The 24,396-nt window shown below is 45.5% G+C and overlaps 1 protein-coding gene across 5 annotated transcripts; it reads right to left on the bottom strand.

The window, feature by feature from the left end:
* Nucleotides 1–933: 933 nt before the first annotated feature.
* LOC127608074 (integrin alpha-5-like) lies at nucleotides 934–23,082 on the bottom strand. 5 transcript variants are annotated; one of them, XM_052076957.1, is made up of 30 exons: nucleotides 22,720–23,082; nucleotides 19,201–19,325; nucleotides 18,198–18,298; nucleotides 17,604–17,727; nucleotides 16,832–17,092; nucleotides 16,576–16,701; nucleotides 16,415–16,459; nucleotides 16,243–16,286; nucleotides 15,996–16,052; nucleotides 14,762–14,814; nucleotides 13,813–14,021; nucleotides 13,103–13,294; nucleotides 12,969–13,014; nucleotides 12,772–12,885; nucleotides 11,723–11,778; nucleotides 11,310–11,467; nucleotides 9,066–9,203; nucleotides 6,985–7,052; nucleotides 5,587–5,737; nucleotides 5,323–5,415; nucleotides 5,077–5,156; nucleotides 4,679–4,759; nucleotides 4,488–4,593; nucleotides 4,115–4,273; nucleotides 3,903–4,007; nucleotides 3,160–3,273; nucleotides 2,590–2,691; nucleotides 2,376–2,498; nucleotides 1,756–1,862; nucleotides 934–1,379 (listed from the first exon to the last, which is right to left on the bottom strand). In XM_052076957.1, exons 1-29 carry the CDS (start codon nucleotides 22,908–22,910, stop codon nucleotides 1,779–1,781), a joined length of 3,306 nt encoding a protein of 1,101 aa, XP_051932917.1. In that variant the 5' UTR covers nucleotides 22,911–23,082; the 3' UTR covers nucleotides 934–1,379; nucleotides 1,756–1,778. The 5 variants fall into 5 exon arrangements, with proteins under 5 accessions (XP_051932917.1, XP_051932916.1, XP_051932920.1 ...); XM_052076960.1 differs by lacking the exon at nucleotides 934–1,379 and having other exon boundaries at nucleotides 1,464–1,862; nucleotides 16,576–16,621; nucleotides 16,832–16,877; nucleotides 17,031–17,088; XM_052076959.1 differs by lacking the exon at nucleotides 934–1,379 and having other exon boundaries at nucleotides 1,467–1,862; nucleotides 16,832–16,877; nucleotides 17,031–17,092; nucleotides 22,720–23,081.
* Nucleotides 23,083–24,396: the final 1,314 nt, after the last annotated feature.

Raw genomic sequence — 24,396 nt, 5'->3', positions numbered from 1 at the left:
TATTCTGACACATAAACACCACACACCGCGATAAACACAAAGTGCCTCCCAATATGGGAGAGGAAATTTCAAGTTCAACATTTGCAGTTTGTTCGGGATTGTCCTGCAGGCAGCACAGTACAACATTTCACAATCAACCGACACCAGGGCATAAATAACGACAGCATTATTGGGATGAACTAACAGCAAAGAAATACCAAACTGAAGCCGAAATTGCAAAATGGACTGAATCGTTTTGGAGACATGAAATACCAGAGCATGTGCACTTTTTTGTTTGCGTTTCCTGGACTGAAACATGTCTTGAGAGGACCTTTCATTCATTCATTCATCTTCCTAACCGCTTGATCCTCACTAGGGTCGCGGGGGGTGCTGGAGCCTATCCCAGCTGTCTCCGGGCAGTTGGCGGGGGACACCCTGGATCAGTTGCCAGCCAATCGCAGGGCACACAGAGACGAACAACCATTCGCACTCACACTCACACTCACACCTAGGGACAATTTAGAGTGTTCAATCAGCCTGCCATGCATATTTTTGGAATGTGGGAGGAAACCGGAGCACCCGGAGAAAACCCACGCATGCCCGGGGAGAACATGCAAACTCCACACAGGGAGGCCGGAGCTGGAATCGAACCCGGTACCTCTGCACTGTGAAGCCGACGTGCTAACCACTGGACTACCAGGCCGCCTTGAGAGGACCTGTGTGTCTCATTTTGGTGAGCAGACACACAAAGAGGCATTGACAGTCGCCTGGTGAAATAAATTGTTTAGGAAACTTTAAGGATTAGCAGATTTTTTTTTTCCTCCAAGACTCCTGTCATTTTGAGTGTAATTTTTAGAGGGGAAGTCCACCCCAAAAATGTTGATCATATGTTCTATGTACCGGTAACTCCACTAGTCTAATCACGACATTCTGATTAAACAGGGCGAGCTGACGGGGTAAACATACATGTTTTCGGAATATGGGAAGAAGCTGAAGTACCGGGAACTTCTTGACAGTGAAGACGCGCAAACCACGATAAATGCAGATTTGTTCACGAGCAGACCGGAAAGATTTTACCAGCAAATAGCCTTGTAACGTGATTATACAAACTTCATTTTGGACACTCCTGACAGCGGGCACCGCCCACTGCATTCACTAATTCCGTGCTTGGCGAATATCCAACAACTTTCCATGATGAACCAAAATGTGAAACTGAATGGAATGGGACCGCGTGTCCAAGCCAAAAGCCCTCCTCCTCATCTTTGTGGCTTATATTTTAGTGCAGCACCAGGGGGGCGGGTGTAGTCCAGTGAACCAACAGTTCCTGCTCATCATTAGAAAGTCTTATGAATTAATAATTTAGGAACGTAAATTATTAACGTAACATATTTCGGTTGTGTGGGCGGCCCGGTAGTCCAGTGGTTAGCACGTCGGCTTCACAGTGCAGAGGTACCGGGTTCGATTCCAGCTCCGGCCTCCCTGTGTGGAGTTTGCATGTTCTCCCCGGGCCTGCGTGGGTTTTCTCCGGGTGCTCCGGTTTCCTCCCACATTCCAAAAACATGCGTAGCAGGCTGATTGAACACTCTAAATTGTCCCTAGGTGTGAGTGTGAGCGTGAATGGTTGTTCGTCTCTGTGTGCCCTGCGATTGGCTGGCAACCGATTCAGGGTGTCCCCCGCCTACTGCCCGAAGACGGCTGGGATAGGCTCCAGCACCCCCCGCGACCCTAGTGAGGATCAAGCGGTTCGGAAAATGGATGGATGGATTTCGGTTGTGTTGAACAGCTGCTCCATCTTGGATTCAGGCTTCTGACGATGCCTGGGGTCTGAGCCGGGCCTTCTCCATGGTGGTACCATATGGATCGGACCTTTTGAAGAAGCCCATCTAAGGGGGGTGACAACAAATGAACACGTTAAGTCTCATTTGAAACAAAATATGGCCTCAGGTGAATTATATTGTCTCTCACTTCAATCGGGTTGCAGTAAAAACATTCAGTGTAACATGGAAAAGTAAGCGTCACGAATAAATCGGTTTGTGTTCAATTGAGTCAGCTCCAAGTGTCTGCAACTGGACAATATGTACTGCCTATCATGTCGGTTCATGTGACACTCAGTTGTGTTTGTTTTCCTTCGAGAATGTCATCTCACGCAAACATCATAAGGCAAAATCACAATTTCAAATGAGGTGAGATTTGGATGTTATAGAATCTGAGTTCTTTAAAAAAAAATAAATAGTCCCTATGTGCCATTAGGTGTCAACTCAGCGCAAATATTATGTCTGAGCACAAATGAGGCGATCTCGAAAATTGAGTAGAAAGACCACACACAGGAAAGAATGTCTATTTTGGCCTGGGAACACAAACACTTCTCCGCAGATGTGATTTGTTCAGATTATTACCTTGTACAGCAGAAATATCAGCAGTGAGAGTAAAAGCAGCCCAGCTAGAACAGCGAGTATGATGATCCACACAGGAACGTAGAACAGGCTGTCCGATTTGTTCCACAGCACGGCCGTCACCACCTGGGCAACGGAAAGCCATCGCTCAGCCAAGTCGACACAATGAAACTGAATCTCACGACGGCAAACAAAAGAAGCTGTCACGAAAACTGACCTTTTTAAATCCAGATTGTTTGAATTTTGGAAGAATGGAATAGGGCATCTTGTCCACGGTGAAATGAACGGAGCACTCCAAAACAAACTGCCTGTGGGCCCTCTGACAACAAAGAGAAAAGATACACATGAGCAACTATTAAACTGTCACCCTGTAGTGTCGAGCACTAAATCTACTTTTCTGATACACCGAGTAGAAGAGTGCCCCAAAGATCCAAATCTAATCTTGTTGTCTATGTGGGATAGCAGCGCTATTGCTAACTAACGCTTTGTGACATTTTTGGTTTTCATAACGCTTATTCACACGTGAGGACAATAATCTCATCAAAAAAAAATCTTCTTTCTTCTTTCTAGCTACATTCTTGCTGCTGGAGGCTGTAAATTTCCCCAGTGTGGGACAAATAAAGGATATCTTATCTTAAATGTCTCCTGTAGGCGATTCATTACATACGGTGTGAGTGGTCACACTCTCCGCCAGAGGGCAGCAGTTTTCGTTTTTGGGTCTTCCTCATCGAGTCTTCCCATGAAGGAATTTAATTAGGTTACCCGGTTGAGGAAATTGTAGACTCACCTCGAGGAAAGTCTCTGCCCAAAGTCTCGAGTGAACACTCAGGATAACGCTGGATCCTCTCTCCAGCGGCCCAACGTGACACTCAAGGCGCCAGCACTCCACAGTCGAGCATGTCTGTGATGGAACGCACGTGACCGTCAGTCACCAATACTGGACTGTATTTATTTCATCACGTAACTGAAGGACTTGTGTGGCTAATGATTTTTTTTAAAAGTCTATTCTCTCTGATGACATCTTTAATGTGGCTGAACATCACAAAAGATGGGCAGTGGAAAAATAGACGTCATGTAGACCGCGCAACAAGCAGGCAGCCCAGTAAACCTCAAAGATAATTAACTTCCTCCCATAAACACAGCAGACAGGAGCCCATGTGGACCATGGCTCGTTATATTCCCATTTCCAATGTTGATTGCAACAATCACATGCAAATGTGAAGACCTCGCAAACACAGAAGCGTTGCTCTGGTTTTGGCCTCAGTGACTCCACTTTCAATTGACATTTGTGTGAAAAAGGCCATGCGCTTAAACCTTCAAATGCAATACAGACTAGCTTAAAGGACACCTATCACACAACCTCTTCTACATTTGAAAACGGTCCCCAGGCGTCTTTGTGAAAATTCTCTGGCATGCTGTCAAAATACACAAACGGCTTTATTGAATGACTTTTCCAAGCCTTCTAGTGACTCATCTTCAAAAAAATTTTGTTTTTTAAGCAGCAAGAAATAATCTCGTTGTTGTAATCACCAAGTTTCCTTGTCCAGTCATGGGACCTTTGTCCTCCCTCTTCCGGATGCGATGCTCCAGGCTGGATTCCAACGATGAGGGACTCCTTGAAGTTGGAGACTGAAGCTGAAACGCATGAGGAGTCATTGGCCATCGCACGAAAAGGCCCGCTGCACGAGCAGGATAGTTCAAGAGCATGGCCGATATTTGGCGCGAGTCTGGCCATGTCTCACCTTGAGTTTCAGTGCATTGAGGGCGTGCTCTGAGGAGCAGCTGAGTGGCCCCTCGGTGAGCACCTCCACGGGGTAGAGCAGGTCATGGCTGTGAGTCCTGAGAGGACATCTCACCTCCAACGTGCATTGACTGACAATACTGGGGCCGCTGTTGACCAACTGAGAAGAAAGAAAAAAGTCATTTTGAAGGTTGCAGGAGAACCCCACAAAAGGGCGCGCACTAAAATCAACTGTTGGCGGAATTGTGGCTCTTCATCAACTTAAACAGTTACGGTAAGTAATGTACAGGATTTGTAAACAAGCAGCGTCTATCCCGATAGCTCTTTTTTTTTTTGCCATCGGTAAGCCTTTGAGGCTGGAAAATGTGGGAGACCTCGTAGATCTGTTCAAACGCAGGGCCGATGTCCTGTTCGTCCGTCAGAGTCTGACGAGCAACCCAATTGGGGGGAGGGAGGAAGATTCTGTCTGGCCGGGAAACACTGCAACAGACGTAAAATGTCAGCGCCGCCCCCCCAAGTCAAGACGGCAAAGAATGAATGTATAAAACAACGCGAGACGTCTCACCCCTGCAGAATAATGTCAGCCATCGCAGCGACCTCCAACTGGAACCGAACGACTTCACTCTCCGAGTTATTTGCATTTTTACTAAAAGACAAATAAAAAACGGGCAGGGGAAGAAAAATCTGGGATTGATTTCACTGATATAAGCATTTGAATGATTGGCAGTAATAATTGCTGCTCCCATGAAACAAAAACTTTGGAGGCAGGCACCGAAATAAACTTTACCACTGAATAAAGAAGAGCGTGTCATGGTTTGATGAGTACTTTGGATTATGACTGCACTTGTAGCCGCAGCGTTTCAAGGGCAACGTAAACGGTGCAATTCCCAGGATTTTTATGAAGCTGTTTATAATTTTACTGTGAGAAATTCAGGTCCTTAAAAAAAAAAAAATAGGACCAACCTTCTTAATTGGAGCTCAAATTCTACAGTGTTCTGAGTGTCTGCGAGTCTGGGAACAGTGAAGCGGAGACCTGCCCAAAACTAGGAAAGAAATATTTATGATTAATCGCAAGACGGAATGACACACGGTGTATATTACCCGTGTGAGTTCTCTCCGCGCGGCGCTACAAAATAACAACTGGCTTTGATTTTTGTTGTTGTGCAAGAAAAGAAATGTGGCACATGTGCAAAGTCGATGAGCTCTTACACTCGTGCCAGGTTTCATGGGGTTTCCCAGATCGCATTGGAGGAAGCGGGTCTCGTTTTGGGCCTCGTAGCTGCACGTTAGCTGACTCAAACTCTGAAATGGAGACACGGACAAAAAAATGGAATTGAGAGGCGGAGAAGAAAAGCAAAGGGAGTCACAAAAACAACCCCCCCACAAAAAAACAAACAAACAAACAATGAAATACAAAATGCAATGTCATCAATCCTGACAAGTAACTTTTGACATTGTCGTTGCCTTGCTCACCGCATTATTGCGCGTTATCCCGCTGTAGTCGGCCTCTTTAGGAAGCCGGACGTAGAGCTCAGCCTCGTAGGCTCCGCCTTCTCCCTCGTTTCTGGCATTGAAGGTGAGGCTCAGGGAGTTTTCGTCACCCAGGTAAACTTCTTTTCGGTCACTGGGTGATGAAAACACATCATCAACATCGTTCTCATTGTCGGCACGCTTGAAAGTGAAAAGTTGAGACGCCGACTAGTTTCATACTTTCAAGTTTCCAACAAACACACTTTTTTTTCTATTTTGCCAAAAGCTAGTCTTGTGAATCTCACTGAAAAAGTTCCTGAAAGCCTCTTTAACGATTTTGATTAAACCATTTTAACCCTTGCTCTCTGTAAACATGCGTGTTTTTTGGCAAAAATCAACAACTGGTATTATGCTGATTAAGATAAGAAAACATAAGAAAAGCTTTATTAGTCTCACAATGGAGAAATTCCCAATTCACAGCAGCAAAGTTATGAAAGGAAGAAGTAGAACAACAAAATACAGGAGCTGCTGGAAAGGCAGCCACTCTCGCGGCGCCATTTTGAAGTCAAAATAACAAAAAAAAACACAACACAACACATAGGACACAGACAGTCGAGCAATCTTCACCAATTTTCTGCATACACTTTGTTGTCTGAAGCAGTTATAGATGAAAGAGGAGAGGTTTTGAAAGCAAACACGAAGCTGTAGCATCCATTGACGAAAAGAGATTAGTTCACTTCTCCTGTCCCGCGTAATCCGCTTCAAACTCCAAGCTGCGACTCCCAGTTCCAAATCCGCATCGGTGCTCCGCGCGAACGCTCCTTTCTTCTCATCGTCGGCTCCTCATTGATCATACCGGGTGAAATAACTTTGACACGCAATGCCGACAAGCAAAAAGCACTCTTGCAAGTTTCCAGTCTTGGCCGAATGTGTTTTCTTGGCCACGGGGTCTTGTTTGAATCATTATTCTCTGCAGTGCGCTACCACAGTCCAAGTGGACCATGACTTTGTTCAAATCAAATCAAATTGGATTTATGTCGCACTTTGCAGATGTTAAAAATGCAACACAAACTGCTTTATGGAGATAAAAATAGAGGGGGGGGGGTTCCAACACCCCCTCCCCACCCACACAGGGCAACAGTGTAGTGTAACGCGTTCAAGCACATGCTTGTGGGAATGGAAGAACATGCGCGCGGGCGAATACGTCCTTGAAAAGACAAAATAGGGAAATCATGCGTCGCGTGAACAACAAACGCTTTTAACGGACGTTCTGTACGATATGCGCCTCGCACGCAACCATTTTCTTGTCCTCGCTCGGTGCCACGGCTGAGCTGGATCAAAGGCTCGCGTTAAGTTAATCGCCCAATCAGTTCAAGTCATCGAAAAGTGATTTCCTCTCACCCGTAAACTGCCAACTTGAGGTCAGGGACGCAGACGTTGTCGTCTCCACAATCCAGCTGAATCTGGGCCTGAGAAAGCGGGGGGGGGGGGGGGGGGTGGAGTGGATGAGAGGGGGTGGTACAGTTGAAACGTGAGTTCATGAAAGGACGAGCGCGGATCACGGCTACACACATCGGGCGACACACATCATAGCCGCAATCCGAAAAACTGCAGGGGGGGCGATAAAGAGGAGCGTGCTTAGGGAGGGAACGCAGACAACAGGACCAAGGAGAAGGACAATCAAAGATGATTGCAATCCGAACAGTGATTCCATCTTTGAGGGAAAGCTAATCTTTCCCATAACATTGGGCTTTCCCAGTGCAACGGATTACTTTTTTTTTTTTTTTTGTTTGAATTTGCCTCTTTTTCTGCCAACAGTCCGTCTCCGCGTCGGACTGTGCTGTTATTGTTCCCCTCTAGCCTCCCAGCATATGGGAGACATTAGATTCCAAGAGAAGGCCGACGGATCAGCCTGGCAATAGTTAAAATCATCTCGAGGAAAAAAGAAATTCACTTTCAAGTCTCTGCTTTTATTTGCACTCAAGGATATTGGCCATTTGACACCAAACACGACAGGGCGGCAAATACTCACTCCCATCATCTCGATTTTAATCCTTCCTTGTTGCCGTTGACCTTTTAAACTTTTGCCAGGTGAGCCACGTTTGCCGCCGGCGCGACCGACCGAAGTACGCGCCAGAAAACAACGATCACTCACTGATAGTTTATCGGTTCACTCGGCTGACTTCTGAGTCCGGTCGGGTTCCCGCTTGGGGACAATCTGAACGTGTCAGTCAACAGATGGATGCAGAGCACGCTTAATAGATTACCTTATGCAGCATATATGCGGTTGCATATATGCTTATATCTTCCATCCATCCATCCATCCATTTTCCAAACCGCTTGATCCTCACTAGGGTCGCGGGGGGTGCTGGAGCCTATCCCAGCAGTCTTTGGGCAGTAGGCGGGGGACACCCTGAATCGGTTGCCAGCCAATCGCAGGGCACACAGAAACGCACAACCATTCGCACTCACAATCACACCGAGGGACAATTTTGAGTGCTCCACGAACCTGCCACGCATGTTTTTGGAATGTGGGAGGAAACCGGAGCACCCGCAGAAAACCCACGCAGGCCCGGGGAGAACATGCAAACTCCACACAGGGAGGCCGGAGCTGGAATCGAACTTGGTACCTCTGCACTGTGAAGCCGACGTGCTAACCACTGGACTACCGGGCCGCCCTGCTTATATCTTATATTTTATATTTAAATCGCATTCTGCACTGTGTACAGTTCATTTTAAAATATATTTTTTTATATTGTTTTTCCGACTTTCTTCCCACCAAATCGTGCTGCCGTAAATTGGAAATTACTCCATTGCGAGATGAATAAAGGTTTTCTTATTTTATCTTATAAATGGAACACGAAGAATATATTTCATCCACAGGCAAGATTTGGCTACGCGTGGGTCGTGAGTCTTGCCTGCAGTAAAGCAAAGAACACGTACGGTCACGCGTCAGCTCTCGATGGCCAACATGAGGCCATCGATGCTTGGTGTGCTTCCGATCACGGGTAAACGACTCTGAAGGCTGTCATTCCTTTTCAAGTGAAAGGATGCAAAGAACAAAAAAAAAAAAAAAAACAGATGACTTTGATTGCGTTTCCTTGAATGTTCCGGCCAACATGCGCACGTGCTGACACTCCGCCTTTTGCCTCATGGAGGAGAGCACTTGGCAACATGAACAAGTAAACCACATGCAGATGTCTCAAAAATTGAGCGCCACCCCACCCCAAACACAGGTGGCAGGTCTCCCCTTGTTTTTTTTTTTTTTTTTACAACAAGCCAAGCTCACTAGTCCGCCATCAAACTCCATCAAATAAATGCGCAATGGGGGAAAAAAATGGAAATCGTTTCAACGGCCATATACTTGGATTTTAGAACGCAAGGTATTTTATTCATCCCCACTTACTTGGTCCAGTAGACCTTGACCTGTGTCCTCGTGGTCTTGTTAAATCGCATGGAAAAATATGAGAAACGGTACATACCTTCTCCTCTATGAGTTGCTCCGTGTGGTAATTCAAGATGGGTCTGAGGCCATATTGGTCTACTGGGGCTTGTGGATCCAGGCGAAAGGCCAGACTGATGAATATGGGGGAGAGTTTATCCCGAAACTCCTCTTCTGCCTGACACCAAAGAGATGCACTCGCATGAGGAACAGATTGTATTCTTTGGTGTTCGACTCAGCATGACTTAGATTTGTTCTTGATTTTACTGCTTGGTGCTTTCTACCACCTTTATTACCATTTCGTCTTACTGTTTATTGTGTATGTTAAATCGCTCCATGTACAGCACTTTGTATGCAGCGATGGTTGTTTGAAAGTGCTTGAGAAATACTCTTGACATGACTTGACTTGAGGGGGGGGCTTAGCTTGCACCCATCGCAATGAGAATCGCTCGGGATGTGCTGCACGGCGATATGGAGAGATATACATGTACGTAAATATGTACCAGATTTATTGTACGTGCGAGTTGCTGATAGGTAGACGTAGACAACATATCCTTGCAAATCGACATACTCTACCTCCATTTTTATCGTAGATTATTGCCTAATCGGATATAAGGACAGTTGCCGTACTTTGATATCGGCAGCAGATCGTCAACAACGGGGACCTTTGTCTGTTTTGGTTTTTTTTGGTTGTTGTTTTGTTTTGTTATGAGAAGCTAGTCGCTTCCTCCGTCCGCAGGGATGTCAGCAAAGAATGCGAATCCAGAAAGGTGCAGAAAAAGATACACGTTGACTGACAGCGGAGGGGACGGTTTGCCACCTGCAGCTCAAAGCGTCTCTTATCCCGTCAAAGAGCAAGAGACGGGCACTTGAGTGCTTTTTGTCGCTGGCGACGTTTGATCCGAGCGCCGCTGAGTGAGGAGATGATTGGTGCTGTGCCGACGTCACCTCGGCATTCGCTAAGAAGCGCCTCTGGAAACAAAACTTCTCTCTTCGGAAATGAGCTTAACCCCTCCCTGAAAGGGAATGACATTCACCCGCTGATGAAGAGGCCGGCTGATTATATGACGAGATAGAGAAGGCCCCATTTTTATGTAGTGGATATTTTGAATGCCATTCTCACGAAAAACTGGATTCGAATCAAGCTCCTTGGGGTGGGGGGGGTGGGGGGGGTCCCTTTTCCTTCAATGGGGCATGGCAAGATTTTCTGAGCATAGGGAAAAAAATGCTTGCAAAAATGCTTTAGGTGGTACTGCGTAAACAATACAGATGTTCGACCTTTACGCCATCTCAGTTACGCAGTTCCGAGAGGAGGCAAGAGATGGACCTCGAGTAAAATGCGATGCTGATCCAAAAAGGATTGTTTGGCATCAGTGGAGGTCTACATTCTACTGAGCGCAAATTCCATTTTATTAGATGGCCTGTTCACGGGCATTCTTCTTCCTGAGCTGGACCGGACCCAGCCCACATTTCTTGGAGTGGCACCAACAACAACATCAAGTCAAGACTGTTCTTGGAGGATGACCTTGTGCTTCATTCGAGGTCTTTGGAAGACATTGGCCCTGAACTCATTCACTCCCAAAGACGTTTTTAAACGTCTCTTCAGACTTGGTACAGAATTGGCTGCTACTGAATGAGTTCAATCCATTTCTGGGGTGGGCTTTTTTCTACCACACCATGCACACTGATTTGTTTGAAATACTCCAAGAGTAGGGGCGGCCCGGTAGTCCAGTGGTTAGCACGTCGGCTTCACAGTGCAGAGGTACCGGGTTCGATTCCAGCTCCGGCCTCCCTGTGTGGAGTTTGCATGTTCTCCCCGGGCCTGTGTGGGTTTTCTCCGGGTGCTCCGGTTTCCTCCCACATTCCAAAAATATGCACGTCAGGCCGATTGAACACTCTGAATTGTCCCTAGATGTGAGTGTGAGTGCGAATGGTTGTTCGTTTCTGTGTGCCCTGCGATTGGCTGGCAACCGATTCACGGTGTCCCCCGCCTACTGCCCGAAGACAGCTGGGATAGGCTCCAGCACCCCCCGCGACCCAAGTGAGGATCAAGCGGCTCGGAAGATGAATGAATGAATGAATACTCCAAGAGTTGAGTCCGAATTAAATACTTGTTAAAATGACCATCAGGCCAGTTAATATTGTGAAAACAAATTAGCATTAGCGCCGGTGCTCGTCCGTTTGAATGACGATGCAATGGTGTATATTACCACGTTTCGGCTTCGCCATGCCGTGCGCCCTCCCCTAAAAAAATTGCGAAAATGAATGAGGATGACTGACTGACCCGTAGATAGATCCTGGTGTCATGGCACTGGCGATGTCCGTTGGCCAGACTGAAAGTCTTCACCAAACTGGGCTGCTGACTATCCAGGAACAGGGTCCTCCTGACGGATTCCATCTGGCTCTGCTTCGAACTGTCCAACTGAATTTCCACCAGGAAGTCTAAAAACGGGCACAAACACGGCCCGGCAGGGTCAATTTGCGTAAAAACGCACACACGTGGACATGTAAAACAACAAACACGTTTCTTGAATGTCGGAGCCCAACAGGTTAGCCTCCGTTGACACAGTTGCACTTTTTTATCTTCAGGTTAGCGGCCAGTTTGACCGCAGTTAAATGCGGCGTACTTGAGGGCACACAAAGAAAGCAAGACGGTGTAATCGGGACCATCTGTGCGCTGGCGTGTGCGTTTTTCACCTAGATGAGATGGGAGATGTTTTCCATGAGCCAGCAGGCAGAAAGTGACGCCGGCACTGAAAAATGAAGAAAAAGACAATTACACACAGCGACGGCGTTATACTTTAGCATAATAATAATAATAATAATAATAAATTTTAATTATAAGCGCCTTTCAAGACAAGTCTTATTTATGTTTTCCTGTGTATTTTTTTTTTTTACACCCCACACCCCCCCAAAAAAATATGAGGGTCATTTTTTTTTTTTTTGTAGTCCACCCGTTTGCCTAATTCTGTGTTCGGCTTCCTAAGGCTTAAAGACGACTTTTTGGGACGCTCGTTGGATTAAGTTTCCTCTTCCTCATCTTGCTCTCAGAATGCCGCGCTTCTGCATTTCTAGTTAAGAACGACTTGGACGGGAAATCGGCAAATTCATTTGACGTTCTCGTGAGGGGAAACTTGAAAGTACTAAAATAGAAGGTGTTACATAACAATCGTCATATTTTCCATGTTTGCTTATTTCCAGACTTCTATTTAAACACCAGAGCTTTTGGTTGAAGAAGTAAGTAGGACTTCCACAACAAGGGAACACCCCCACACTATTTACGTGTAATTGTGCTAATACTGTATTCGCTGCATGTCAAGGTTCAAAGCAGAGGTGTCCAAACCATGGCCCCGGGGCCATTTGCGGCCCTCTGTCTATTTTTCAGTGGCCCCCGGCATATAGTAAAACTGACTTTTGACACGGCCACCAAAGAAAGACAAAATAAAGATAATTTAATCTGACTACCAAAATTTGTTTCTTTCATTCAACAAGGCTTTATTTTTGAGCATCCCCAAAATCTTGAAAAGACACTTTGCTTATTTGCCTCATCGCCTTTAACAGAAAGCTGTGATCAAATTCATTCGAAAATACAAACTGTCGAAAATACTAATTTTTGTGACTCCATTGATTTTCGCGTTCAAATTCAAGTTGAATTTTCAAAAGGCCTTTGCGTCCAACCATTTTTTTTTTTAATAGGAGTCAATTTGGACATCCTCCTTTTGGAGGAAAGCAGTAGGTGGTCCTACCAAGACACAGAAGTTGTTCCACTCCGAGTGGGAAGCTCACAGAGCTTCTCTTCTTGGTTGAACATCGTCGGATGTACAGTGAGAGATGCACTTGCAGTCACTATTGGTCGAGATCTGAGTGAAGACACACGACACAGCGAACAAGAAAACAGTTAGCAGGTATGAACCTATCCCAATGGCATATGCTTTCAACGCACCGGAACAGCACGGATTTGTCAGCCCCAAAAGCACCGACAAGTAGGTCTGCAACGAGAGAACATTTGAGAAAGAAAGTGAGCCATCCAAGAAGGGAATTCTGTTGAATATGGCCCAGAGAGTGGAACGCAGGGACCTGGATAGCCATTTAGATCCAGATCCGTGTTGCCTCGTAGCGCAAAACCAAAGTGGGAGGGGAAGGAGCTGGAGGCCCATTGGCCACAGAGAGTCTGAGTGGGCGTGTCCTTCAAGCCCTTGGCATCGCCGCGGTAAATCAGAACCAGTCCCTGTTGCTCTTCTCCTCCGTAAGGACAGCCGATGGCCATATCTGAGGAGCACACGAGATGAAGCGGCTTGTTGGTTTTTTTTGCTCGTTTTACGCAATTACCACTCTCGACACAACGGGAAATTTGCAAAGCAGCTCGCGGTGAGGACCAGACTCCACGTCATGCACGAGGACTGACTGACAATGCGTTTGGAAGAAAAACAAGGAACAGAGTCGTGATCATTTGCTGCGTTTGGTGTGCGTGATATATTTGATCGGGCTTTCCGTGAAGTCCCTGGAACAAAGCAGCATACCGGTTCTCGAAAACCAACGTCCAAATGATTGCATGAGTCATAAGCGCAGAGAAGCCTTCCACATTGAGCAGATGACATAAAAACGGCAACGATGCAGCGCTCTAACGGATCGCAGAGTCTGTCCGACATGGATTTTATGTTGAAGACAGAGTAGGGATTCAATTTGAAAATTGACACTTTTATTTTGAAACCCACTGATGAGCTCCCACTCACAGATGACGGTCAGACTTTGACGTAAAGAGCAAAGACGTCGTTTGACGCCGGTACCGTTAAATCCATCCTGGTCGAGGTCCCCCAAAGGCGCCAGCGAAGAGCCGAAGCGGCCGAACGGCTGCCGGCCGACGAGATGCGGTCGGCCGGGCTCCAGCTGCAAAGGTCCCTTCTGGAGGTAAACGTAAACTTTGCCGAGCTCCTCCAGCCGCCCGTTGGACCCCCGACTCATGAACATCGGAGCGCCCACCACCAGGTCATCTAGTCTGGGGAGTAAGTCGGAGGAAACTTACACGTACACTCGTCGAAGATGCGGGTGATATGAATGGAGGGACAAAATTTGGGGGGGAAAAGATTGAATGAGGGCGGCCCAGTAGCTCAGTGGTTAGCACGTCGGCTTCACAGTGCAGAGGTACCGGGTTCGATTCCAGCTCCGGCCTCCCTGTGTGGAGTTTGCATGTTCTCTCTGGGCCTGCGTGGGTTTTCTCCGGGTGTTCCGGTTTCCTCCCACATTCCAAAAACATGCGTGGCAGGCTGATTGAACACTCCAAATTGTCCCCAAGTGTGAGTGTGAGTGCGAATGGTTGTTCGTTTCTCTATGCCCTGCGATTGGCTGGCAACCGATTCAGGGTGTCCCCCGCCTACTGCCCGAAGACAGCTGGGATAGGCTCCAGCACCCCCCGCGACCCTAGTAAGGATCAAGCGGCTCAGAAGATGAATGAATGAACGAACGAATGAATGAATGAATGAATGAATGAATGAATGAATGAATGAATGAATGAATGAATGAATGAATGCATGAATGAATGAATGAAGATTGAATGAAAAATACGAGGCATTGAACCGTGGGAAATTGCCTTCATGCTTGACCTCGGTAATAAAGTCTTAACTTTAATTTCTTAATCCCATCTTGAATTTCTCTCCGTTTCCTCATTCCCCCCCCCCCCCCTTTTTCCTCTTTTTCGCATGTTTCCAACATCTGCGTGCAGTCACTCCATGTACTCACCCGTCATTGTTGATGTCGGTGGATGCCACTGCGTAGCCGAAGTAGGACCCCATCTGGAAAGCATTAAAAACAAGACTCACTTTGTCTCTAATTACATCACTCTGCATAGATTTCTTTATTTTCTCTCTGTGTCCTCTCCTTTTGTACCCTCTAACTTCAACCCTTTAAATCTCTCCATCCTACAATGCCCTGGGGTGCCCACGTCTGCGTTTTCAAGCAGTTCGAACCTTTCGAGCTTCTGTAAAGATGAGAAAAGGTGGCGCTGGCTTGAGACGCTGAACTCATTTAGCTCTGCTCATTCGTTTCAATTTCATACTTCACATGACAAATCGCGGGTTGCATTTCATCCCCGTTTGATTCGACTCGAGGTGATTTGTTGTTTTTCTACACACGAATCCGATTAGAGGCCGCGGTGAAAGAGAGAGATTGACTTACTGTCGCCAGCATGCGGAGCAACTCATATGGGGAGGGGGGCGGGGTCAAAGGGCAAAGGGCAAAGTTCAAAAATCTACAGAGACATCATATGACCACCGTTTCACTGAATTCATATCCGTTCCGTGAAATATGACCAGCACTTCCTGGAAAGGGTTGACACGAATGTTGTCTGGATGCGTCCTCGAACTTTTGAATTTTTGTCGATTGTTTTGAATGCTAGATCTAAATTGATCAACAATTCCTCAAAGGACTTTTCACAATGGTGTGAAAGTAAGCACCCACCTCCGTTGTATATTCAACAGTAGAAAGTTACGCTGTGACCAAAAAAAAAAAAAACTGACACCCTCATCGGCACGCAACACCGAAGCAGTTCAAATTCCACAGCTCTGAGTTCAAAGCGGGTCAGAACAACGGACGCAATCTGCGGTTTCATCCGCCAACGAGGGCTCCGGCCCGAGGTATTTTTGCAGCTGACTTGAAACAATTCGGTCCAGGAGACAGAGCAGAGAATTCACCCGCAGAGAGTCTAGCGGCCCCAACGTCACACCGTTCGTCACAACACTTCATGCAACGCTACTTGATGTCCCACAGACGGAAAATACGTGGTCTTGCATTCAGCAACACGATAAGTCGAAATAGGAATCGAAATGTGAACCACTGAGGGAGATGCGGCGGGACGCGCAGGTGAGCAGGTGCACGCGAGAACAAACGGAAGGTGCGCGGCAGGCTTATTTGTAGAAAAATCCACAAGGCGTACCGGACGGAAACTTGCTCGAGTTGCGGCGGGAATTGTACATACTTGCTCTCCTGTCACGTTGAGCAGTGAGCTCAGATCCCCTGCGTTGAATATGGACACCTACGAGACAGATATCGATGACAAATTATTGCTCGTGAGGCCGAAAAGAGATTCAGATGGACATCTGAATCATTTATTCGATTCACGAATCGAATAAATGAATCAAATAAATGATTCGTGAATCGAATAAATGAATCAAATAAATGATTCGTGAATCGAATAAATGAATGCATTTAGTTGTACTCCTTACTAAACCATACAGCATGAGTCCTTTCGGAACTCCCGTGATGAAATCTGCAACAACGACAGTGAGTAGCAACAGGTTAGACATACTCAGTCCTTTGCGTGGAGCCTAAGTACTTTTCAACAAACCCTCCGCCCGCGCGTGTTTTCCGACTCGACGCCGTCGACGAAACGCTCACCTTCCTCATCATCCCCACTGAACTTGCCAGAAGCCACGGAATAACCTGTCGCGGGATGAGGCACATTTGAGCGGGGGTCGCAAAACACCCTTGCGGCAGGCTTCCCGTCTTTCCCGACGGAATCGCAAAGAAAAATAACGACTCAGATCGGAATTCCTTACCCAGGTAACTGTCGTCGTAGCTTCCCTGCACCTGTCCTGTTTGAATCTGCCCAGCAACCGACAGTAAAAAATATGAAGGGTAGTAGGCCTTAACAATCTCGTCTGGCGTGGCCGATATCAGCTGACCTAGAACATCGTCGGGTAAAATGGCTTATCGGGCATTTCAACGACGGAAGGCTCGTTTCAACCGGTGAGTTTTCTGATGGATTTCAGTTAGTCTCTCTCTTTGAAAGATATTTGCATTCCGTGCGCTCACCTTGCCAGTAAAAGCTGCCCGGTCCACCAAGAACAACCCTTCCGCCCTGATACACGGAAGAGCAGGAATTTGTGAGAAACCAGGTTTCAGGTTTTGGTACCAGCCAAAAGTTACAACCAACTCTTGTAGGCCTTGAAACTCGGTTGAATCTCCACCGGCAAACAATGACTTTAGGATAAAGAACGAATATTGCTCTTACCTTGGTAAAGTCGGCACTAAATCCTCCTTGACAATAGCCCTGTCCTGCGGGTCCATGTCTTTCTGTAGCCAAAAGATAAAAAAAAACAAATTTCCCCCCACCCCCACCCCACGCCGTCGTCCTGTTATTAAGGTAAGTAAAACGACATGTTGACACAAAGCTTGTGATGATGTCAAAATATTGCATCGGGGGGGTTGCAATCAGAAAAAAAATCAGAGTTACGCGGCTAACTAATTTATTTGGACAATCATCACGCGCTCTTCTCAAAACATCACATTCATGACCCAAGTTAGTGAGCGCTCGGTTTATTAAGCTAGGCCAGTAGCGGTCAAGTCCAAATTCAAAGTGAGAGCAGCAGGTAAGTACTGTGGAGGAAAGTTGTTGTTGTTTTTTTTTTTTTTTCAAAAAAAGCTTCTCATTGGCTGCGTGGCTGCTCGATTCTAACCGTACAAGGAGGAAAATCATTGCGTCAAGTTGAGTTGAGTGTTTTCCCGCTGTACCGCAATTGCACACTAACACATTCTTTAACTCACCCGGGTTTTAATTAAAATTGCTAATGTTGTAGTACCTCACCTGTTCGACAGGGGGCGTACTCCACAAATGATTTGAGGCTGTCCACAGAGAGGTAACAAGTTCCCGTCATATCAGCAAGGGGTATGTCATGTTCGCTCCTCCAATAATACCGCGGAGCACAAGCCTGAAAGGCAAAGATAGCATTTTAAAAAATAATAATAATCCAAATCAGGGTTGGTTCTTTCTTTTTCTTTTTTTTTGTTGATACAGAACATCCGGATCATCGGTTACGTTCACATTCTGAAATATCAGTGGGCAGATTGCAGGAGGAGTATCATTCGAAACAAAAGACCAAATGGATGTCTTGGGTGTTCATGAGACATTTTCACACAGCATTTCTTGAAAATAGCAGCATTGGCAGCGTAAAAAAAAAAAAGTACAGCAGGGTTTGATTCGCCTGTCTCCTGAACTCATTCGGTGCCAGCCATTTTCAGACAATTCTCTACCCTGCTGTGTGGAAAAAATATATATAAATGCACGAAGAAGTACCTGGGACTGAATACCTGGATTCTATCCACGATTTCTTTTGAAAGTTAAAAAGGCCCACAAAGCTCAACTACCGAAGTAGACCAGCCACGGGAGCAGGATTCTTACCAGAATATTGTTGCCTTGGGAACGCACAGTCGCTCCAAACCACTGATGCGACTTGAACTCAACTTGAGTGTTCTCGTTGTTTATGTAGAAATACTGATCACCTATAAAAAGTCATAGAAGCACAAAGTCATTCAAAATCAGTGCAAAGTAGTCAGCGTGTCTCTTGTATAACATTTTCTGTCCCCACCCCCCAAAAAAAAATTTTTTAATCATATCACTCAACAAGCAGCCATTTAAAAACCGCAAAGTGAGTGCGCCACGAAGCCAAAATGTACAAATTGTGCCCAATTGGTGTCATGTGGCTCGTTCATCTTCCAAGGTCTGAATGCGGAAAAGTAAACGGCAGCCAATAAGCGAAAACTTGTCAAAATGCATTCTGCCTGACAGGAAGTGTTGCATACATACAATATGGCCTGAGTGTGTAAAATAAGGGAGAGCCCGTCATCCTCCAGTGCTGGCCCTTAATGGCTTCCTGCCATTCTGCTGGAGGCGATTATCGTTTTCGTGGTGGGGGCACAGCATCCGGGGTCCTTCCCCCCATTGGTGACTCGAGCCTAATTTGCGCTCAACACTCAGCTGGAGTCCAATTGGAAGCCGCGGTGGTTGTGGAAACACAGGCGGACATAATCCGTCGCCATCGAGCCTTGATCCAAACACACCGGACTGACATCAAAGAGCGGTTCTGATCCAAACACAACGACCGGATTAGGGGCTTCAAAATGGCAGGGTGCCACGCTCCCGACCTGCGGCTAATTCAAGACGCTCCCATAAGTCTTTCGAAGAAATGATCGCACGGATGGCTACACACAGCTGAGTTGACATCATGTCCGTTCTCTTTAATGCTAGCATTAGCCTACATGTTGTGTGTACTTGGAAAAGATAAGTCAGCGCTTTGATGGTGATGCTGGCTAAATATGATCCTGGAAATACTCGCAGGTGGTACTTTCCCATGTTGTGAAGGTGAAGTCACGCAATGTCGGCTTAATCGACACGAACACTCTACCGTTCTGGTCAAAGTTGATAATGCTGCAGTTGTTTTGGCTCCAGTGGCACAGGAAGACGGCTCCTCCTTCGGCGATTCCAGCCTGGCTGGTGTTGGCTTTTGGAGCCCCAATCAAAAGGCTCACACTGCGCAGCGGAGAGGAAGAACAGAATCACGGTGCGCTGAAGAACCGATTCAGAAGAGAAACATCCCTCACATACGGAAGAGTCATTTTGATTATTTTCCCATTAGCAATCAATCATGAGTTTCCTGGATTTTTCCATGACCGCGCAATGTTCATGAAAAAAACATTAGCTTATAGGTAGAGAGTTTGAATACGTCGACCATTTCATTTGATCGTGTAAGGTCCTACGTGGCCGAGTCTAAAACAACAAACAGGTTACGTGATTTCATGGGTTCACTTTACAAACCAAGTAAAGATTTGAGATTGCTGATATAATGACTGGCCACATCATTAGGCACACAGTCTAATGAGCTGTACGAAAAAAATTAACATAAAAAATTAATTTGTCTATGCCATGATAATAATGATCAGTTGTTTGTTTACTGAACATAAAATATACAATACTGCAACAAGTCTCGGATATTTCCTTTCGGGCTGCTCAAGCACACTTGACACTATACTGTGTCCAAGCACATGCGGGTTACGGGGTCACTCTTGATGGCAAAATGAAGCTTCATGAAGCACTTGCTGATATTCTTTTTTTACTCCTTGCTCTTGGTTTGAAGACAAAGGCTAGCTCAGAGTCAATTTATGACATCTCCACTGCAACTGGAAAGCAAGAGTGCCATCTCGAGGCGTCAAAAAGGATCACAAGTGTTTCATGAAGCTTCATTCGTCCATCACGAGCTACAGCCTATCGCGGCTGACCTCGGAGACAGAAAAATAACCAATAACCAAAGGCTAGCTCAGAGACAAACACATCATCCAATGCTTCCATCCTAAATTTCCTAAAGTGAATAGCACAACTTCCGATAATGGTGCCTTATGACGTTAACAGAGATCAGACAGGAATCTGGACTCCCAGCCGCCCATCTTCCCGGAGGAGCCGGAATACGAATTGAGTCATTTTAAATAGCTTCTGAAGCTCGCTAGCTTTACGGCATCAGGATAAAACCTCTCATTTATGAGGAAGAGACAAAAACATATTCATCGTGAAGTCTTTCAAAGTAATCCGCTATATGCTGCTGTGCATATAAAGGTCCAATGCCGCACCTTTGTTTTCTTTCTTTTTAAAAATAAAAAATTAAATAATCATTAATGTTCTTTTGTTGGGGTTGCAAGAGAATTTGGGTGGATGCCATTGGATGTCATTTTGAAGGGGAAATTGGCTCACTAAAAAGCAAAATGTGAACACGCTTTGCTCCGACTGCTCCGCTGTTCTCCTTAATTTGACATTGAAACGAGCTTTCCTGTGATTGGCGGTTGTCCATGTGGCTCTGATATGAAATTTAGCTAGCCGTCGGCAGAATTGTGGCAGCAGCACAGTGCCACAGGCCCAATGGAGGACCATTTTTTTTCTCCATTATTTTGGGATTTTTTTCCACTTCCATGGTGACACCCCGCGACCTGTGCGTGCGTACGCGTGTAATGTGAAGGAAGAGTGACAACCATAGAAAATGGACATCGAAGTGACAGGACAACACCAAAATGCGTCTGAGCCACTCAGTGCAACGGGAACAATGCAATTCATTCCATATCCGTTTTCCAATTGATTTAAAACATATTAGTTCTATTTGGTGGTTACTATTTGAGTTCTTTTTTTTTTTACACTTTTTAGTTTAGTTACTTAGGAATGGTGTTCTTATTTTGATTCAGTCAGCCAAATTGCTCCCGCTCCAAATAGTTTCTTGTCAAGTTTCAACAGTAGGTGATGGCGCAAATGTTTTGATTATGTGACCAACAGGTGGCACTGTAGCGCTCTCCCTGCAGCTACACACCTGTTTGTTATTATGTAATTAGTGCTTTTAAAGGACTCCCAGCCCGACCACTCATTGTCGGGTCATTGTTGCTGTTTGCTCTTGGCTACTGTCATGTTTTTTGTTGCTTTTTGTTTGTTGCTCTTTGCTACCATCATGTTTGTTTCAGTCATGTTTTTTTTCCTTCAGTCATAATTTTTGTTTGATACTTTGGACTTTGTTTGTTTAGGATTTAGTTTTCTCTGTTTTAATACAATTTATCAAGTAGACCCCGCTCCCCTCTTCTGCCTGCTTTTTGGGGTCCACCACCACCACCACCGTGAAACGTGACAAACATAACATTGTTGACACGCAAAATTATTATTCCCTGACCTAATTCCAGTCCATTGAAAATGCATGAAAATCAAGATGGTACGATTTGTAGCCCAGTGTGGGTCTTGGCTTCCTTATTACTACTTCTATCATTTATTTAAGCTATTTTAGCTCCAAAAAAAAAACATAACTACATCTGAGTCATGACTTGGATGCGTCTACTGCAGCAGATGCAACTTATTATCCTCTTGAGTTGAATAAAAACATTCTACTTTCCAACAACAGCTGGAAAGCAGCCTCTTCCTGTTGTGCTGTTTACCTCGCACACTGCAAGAATGGTTTGATTCACATTGGACGGTCACGAGCTAAATCATTCCATGTCAGCAAGCCACCAAATGCATCTCATTCAGCATTCTCAAAATTACCGGTAGTCCACACCAGTCAGCCCTCTTACATGCCTCGTCTGGTCAACTGGTAGAGTTCATCAGAAAAAAAAATATATGTGTGTACTGTATATATGCCCACGAGTCCGCACACACACAACAGCACAGTTGCACTGTCTCAATAAAAAAAGAAATCCAATAGTCATTCCGCTAAAAGAAGCTTCATATCTGCATTGTGGCCAAATCTTCAATCGCGTTCATATAAGCATTTGTGTGTCAAAATATTCAACACATACTCACATGCGCACCACAGATGTCTAAGTACCATCAGACAAAGCTGAGACAAACCCGAGCTGACTCCTAAATAGTGATTTCATAATCCCGATGATGTACAACCAGAGAATATTTAACTTTGACTTTGTCATTCTCGCCCTAAAAACGTTTCAAAATTCGAACAAAACGTAGGCAAGGGAGAGGCTAATGACTTGCTTCTCTGCACTTTCAACCAGTGCAACATTACTCACAGACAGACGTGCATGTCTGTTTCCAATCACTCTTGGACTGGAATCTGGATTTGCGCGTGCGTGAGTGTAAATGGGCGCGCGCACCGAGGGCGCACGTGTGCGCATAAAGGACAGATCCCATTCCTTTCAACTCGCTTCACTTTGCTAAATCGTTACTTTTGCTACGTTCATGAGTGGAAAAGTGCGTGAAAAGACATTAGTCACATGCAATGAATGAACAACGGTGAGACAAACAAACAGAGGACAAAACAAAAACAAACAAAAAAATCACAACCGGATGACAAGAAACTGTCATAGAAGCTGTTCGACTTTTCATATGCTTTAAACACGGACAAATCTGTCGATTTCCTACAGCTGATGAAATAATATAGAGTCTTAACCTGGATGAGTTGCTGCTGAAGAACTCCACCGAATAGCCAAAATAACTCCCCCGTGGTCCGGCGAAAACGACGCGATTCTCCGTGTCCAGATTAAAAGCGTCACAAAAGTGGCTCAGAACCACAACCACCAGCACGGCCAATGGACGTTTTCTCCATAGCCGCGTAAATGGAGGTGCAGAAAAGGTGCCCATCTCTCCTTTTGTGCGTCTGTTTCATTGAGTCTCTGTAGCGCAAAACACATCATCCGAGCTCGTTCTGTGCGCACCACACTTTGGTTCTGACCATCAAGTGATGTCGCGAGAGCTCCTTGCAGCTCGATCGGGCACCGTGCAATGATCCAGAGAGTCAATGGTGAATTGTGGAGAACGGCAAAGTCAAAGAGGGAAGGGCCTCAATGCGACTGCATTTGGGGTGGAGCTTCTCAATGACACCATGGACCGCACAGAGCAGCTTTTATATTTTAAATCAGGCATGTCCAAAATCCGGCCCGGGGGCCAAATCCGGCCCGCGGTCGAATTTCATCCGGCCCTCGGCCCCTGTCATAAAATCAGTGCCGTCTGGCCCGCAGGTTGGGCGCAATGGAACACGTGTTGCATTGACTGAGGTCTCGTAGACTGGTGAGTGATGTTTCATAGAGTACTGCTTCCCTCTAGTGGCTAAATGAGTAATATCATTCACTAAATGAGTAATAGCATTTAGACACTAGAGGGCATCACTCACGAGTTAACAAGACATCACTCCGTGTTTATATTGACTGATATGTCATATTTCAAATGATCCTTGCAGTTGTGGATATGTGTATTGCTTGTTCATTTCCCTGTTGTTCGAGTCAAAGGTTTTGTGACTATTGAAAAGTCATGGTGATACATTTTATGTTTCAAATCAATCAATTTGCACTCAGGAGACTTCCGTTTAAGAAAAAGTCAAGTGAATAAGCAGTTGCATGTGATATACCTGTTTCAAATGAACCAAAAGAAATTCATAAGATAAAAATGGAAATGTGAAACAGACTGGCTTACTAAAATTTGCTGAACAATATTGTTGTTCAATGTAAAGAATGTCAGCCAAGGTCGGCCCCCCGACATTTTACCACATAAAATCTGGCCCCCTTGGCAAAAAGTTTGGACACCCCTGTTTTAAATGATGGATTTTAATGTGGGGCGACCATTACCATCATTATCGGATTTAGGTACACTTGAGACCAATTCAACAATCCGGGGTTTGGTGCTGTTTTTTGTTTGTTTTTGTTTTTTGATTCCTGCTCAACCTTATTTTTCTCAAATGGACAAACTGTCTCTCAGTGCCCACTTTACAGATCTGTGATCTCCCTGGCTTACTTTGCTGCATCATCCGCCCATGCGCTGTAATCGCTTATAAATGTGTTTGCAAGCCTCAACCTGCCACAGGACTCGTGCAAAACAGTGTCGCCATGTTTTTCCATTTTGCATTTTAAAGACAAACAAATGTTGAATGTGCCAAGTGTGACAATTATTGCAAAAAATAAAAAATAAAGTGTAAAAAATAATAGTTGGATTTCAGTTGCATTTCATCGGATCATTCATTTTTATCTCATCCTCATTTTGCCTTGTGAAATTAAAAAAAAAAAGAAGTTCTTGTCTGATACAGGGGTGAGAATGCAAATCTGATGACTTGTTTTTCGTTCCGCTTTTCTTCCAT

The sequence above is a fragment of the Hippocampus zosterae genome, chromosome 9 (assembly GCF_025434085.1).
Source record: "Hippocampus zosterae strain Florida chromosome 9, ASM2543408v3, whole genome shotgun sequence".
Taxonomy (NCBI): domain Eukaryota; kingdom Metazoa; phylum Chordata; class Actinopteri; order Syngnathiformes; family Syngnathidae; genus Hippocampus; species Hippocampus zosterae.
Note: the sequence above shows the minus strand (reverse complement) of the source record. Positions and strands in the feature narration are given on the sequence as shown.

Coding starts and splice junctions, on each gene's coding strand:
- LOC127608074 (XM_052076957.1), bottom strand. CDS start 22,910: ATGGGCACCTTTTCTGCACCTCCATTTACGCGGCTATGGAGAAAACGT. Junction 12,886..12,968: donor GACAAATCCGTGCTGTTCCG/GTGCGTTGAAAG, acceptor GTCTTCACTCAG/ATCTCGACCAATAGTGACTG. Junction 4,008..4,114: donor TCAATGCACTGAAACTCAAG/GTGAGACATGGC, acceptor CATGCGTTTCAG/CTTCAGTCTCCAACTTCAAG.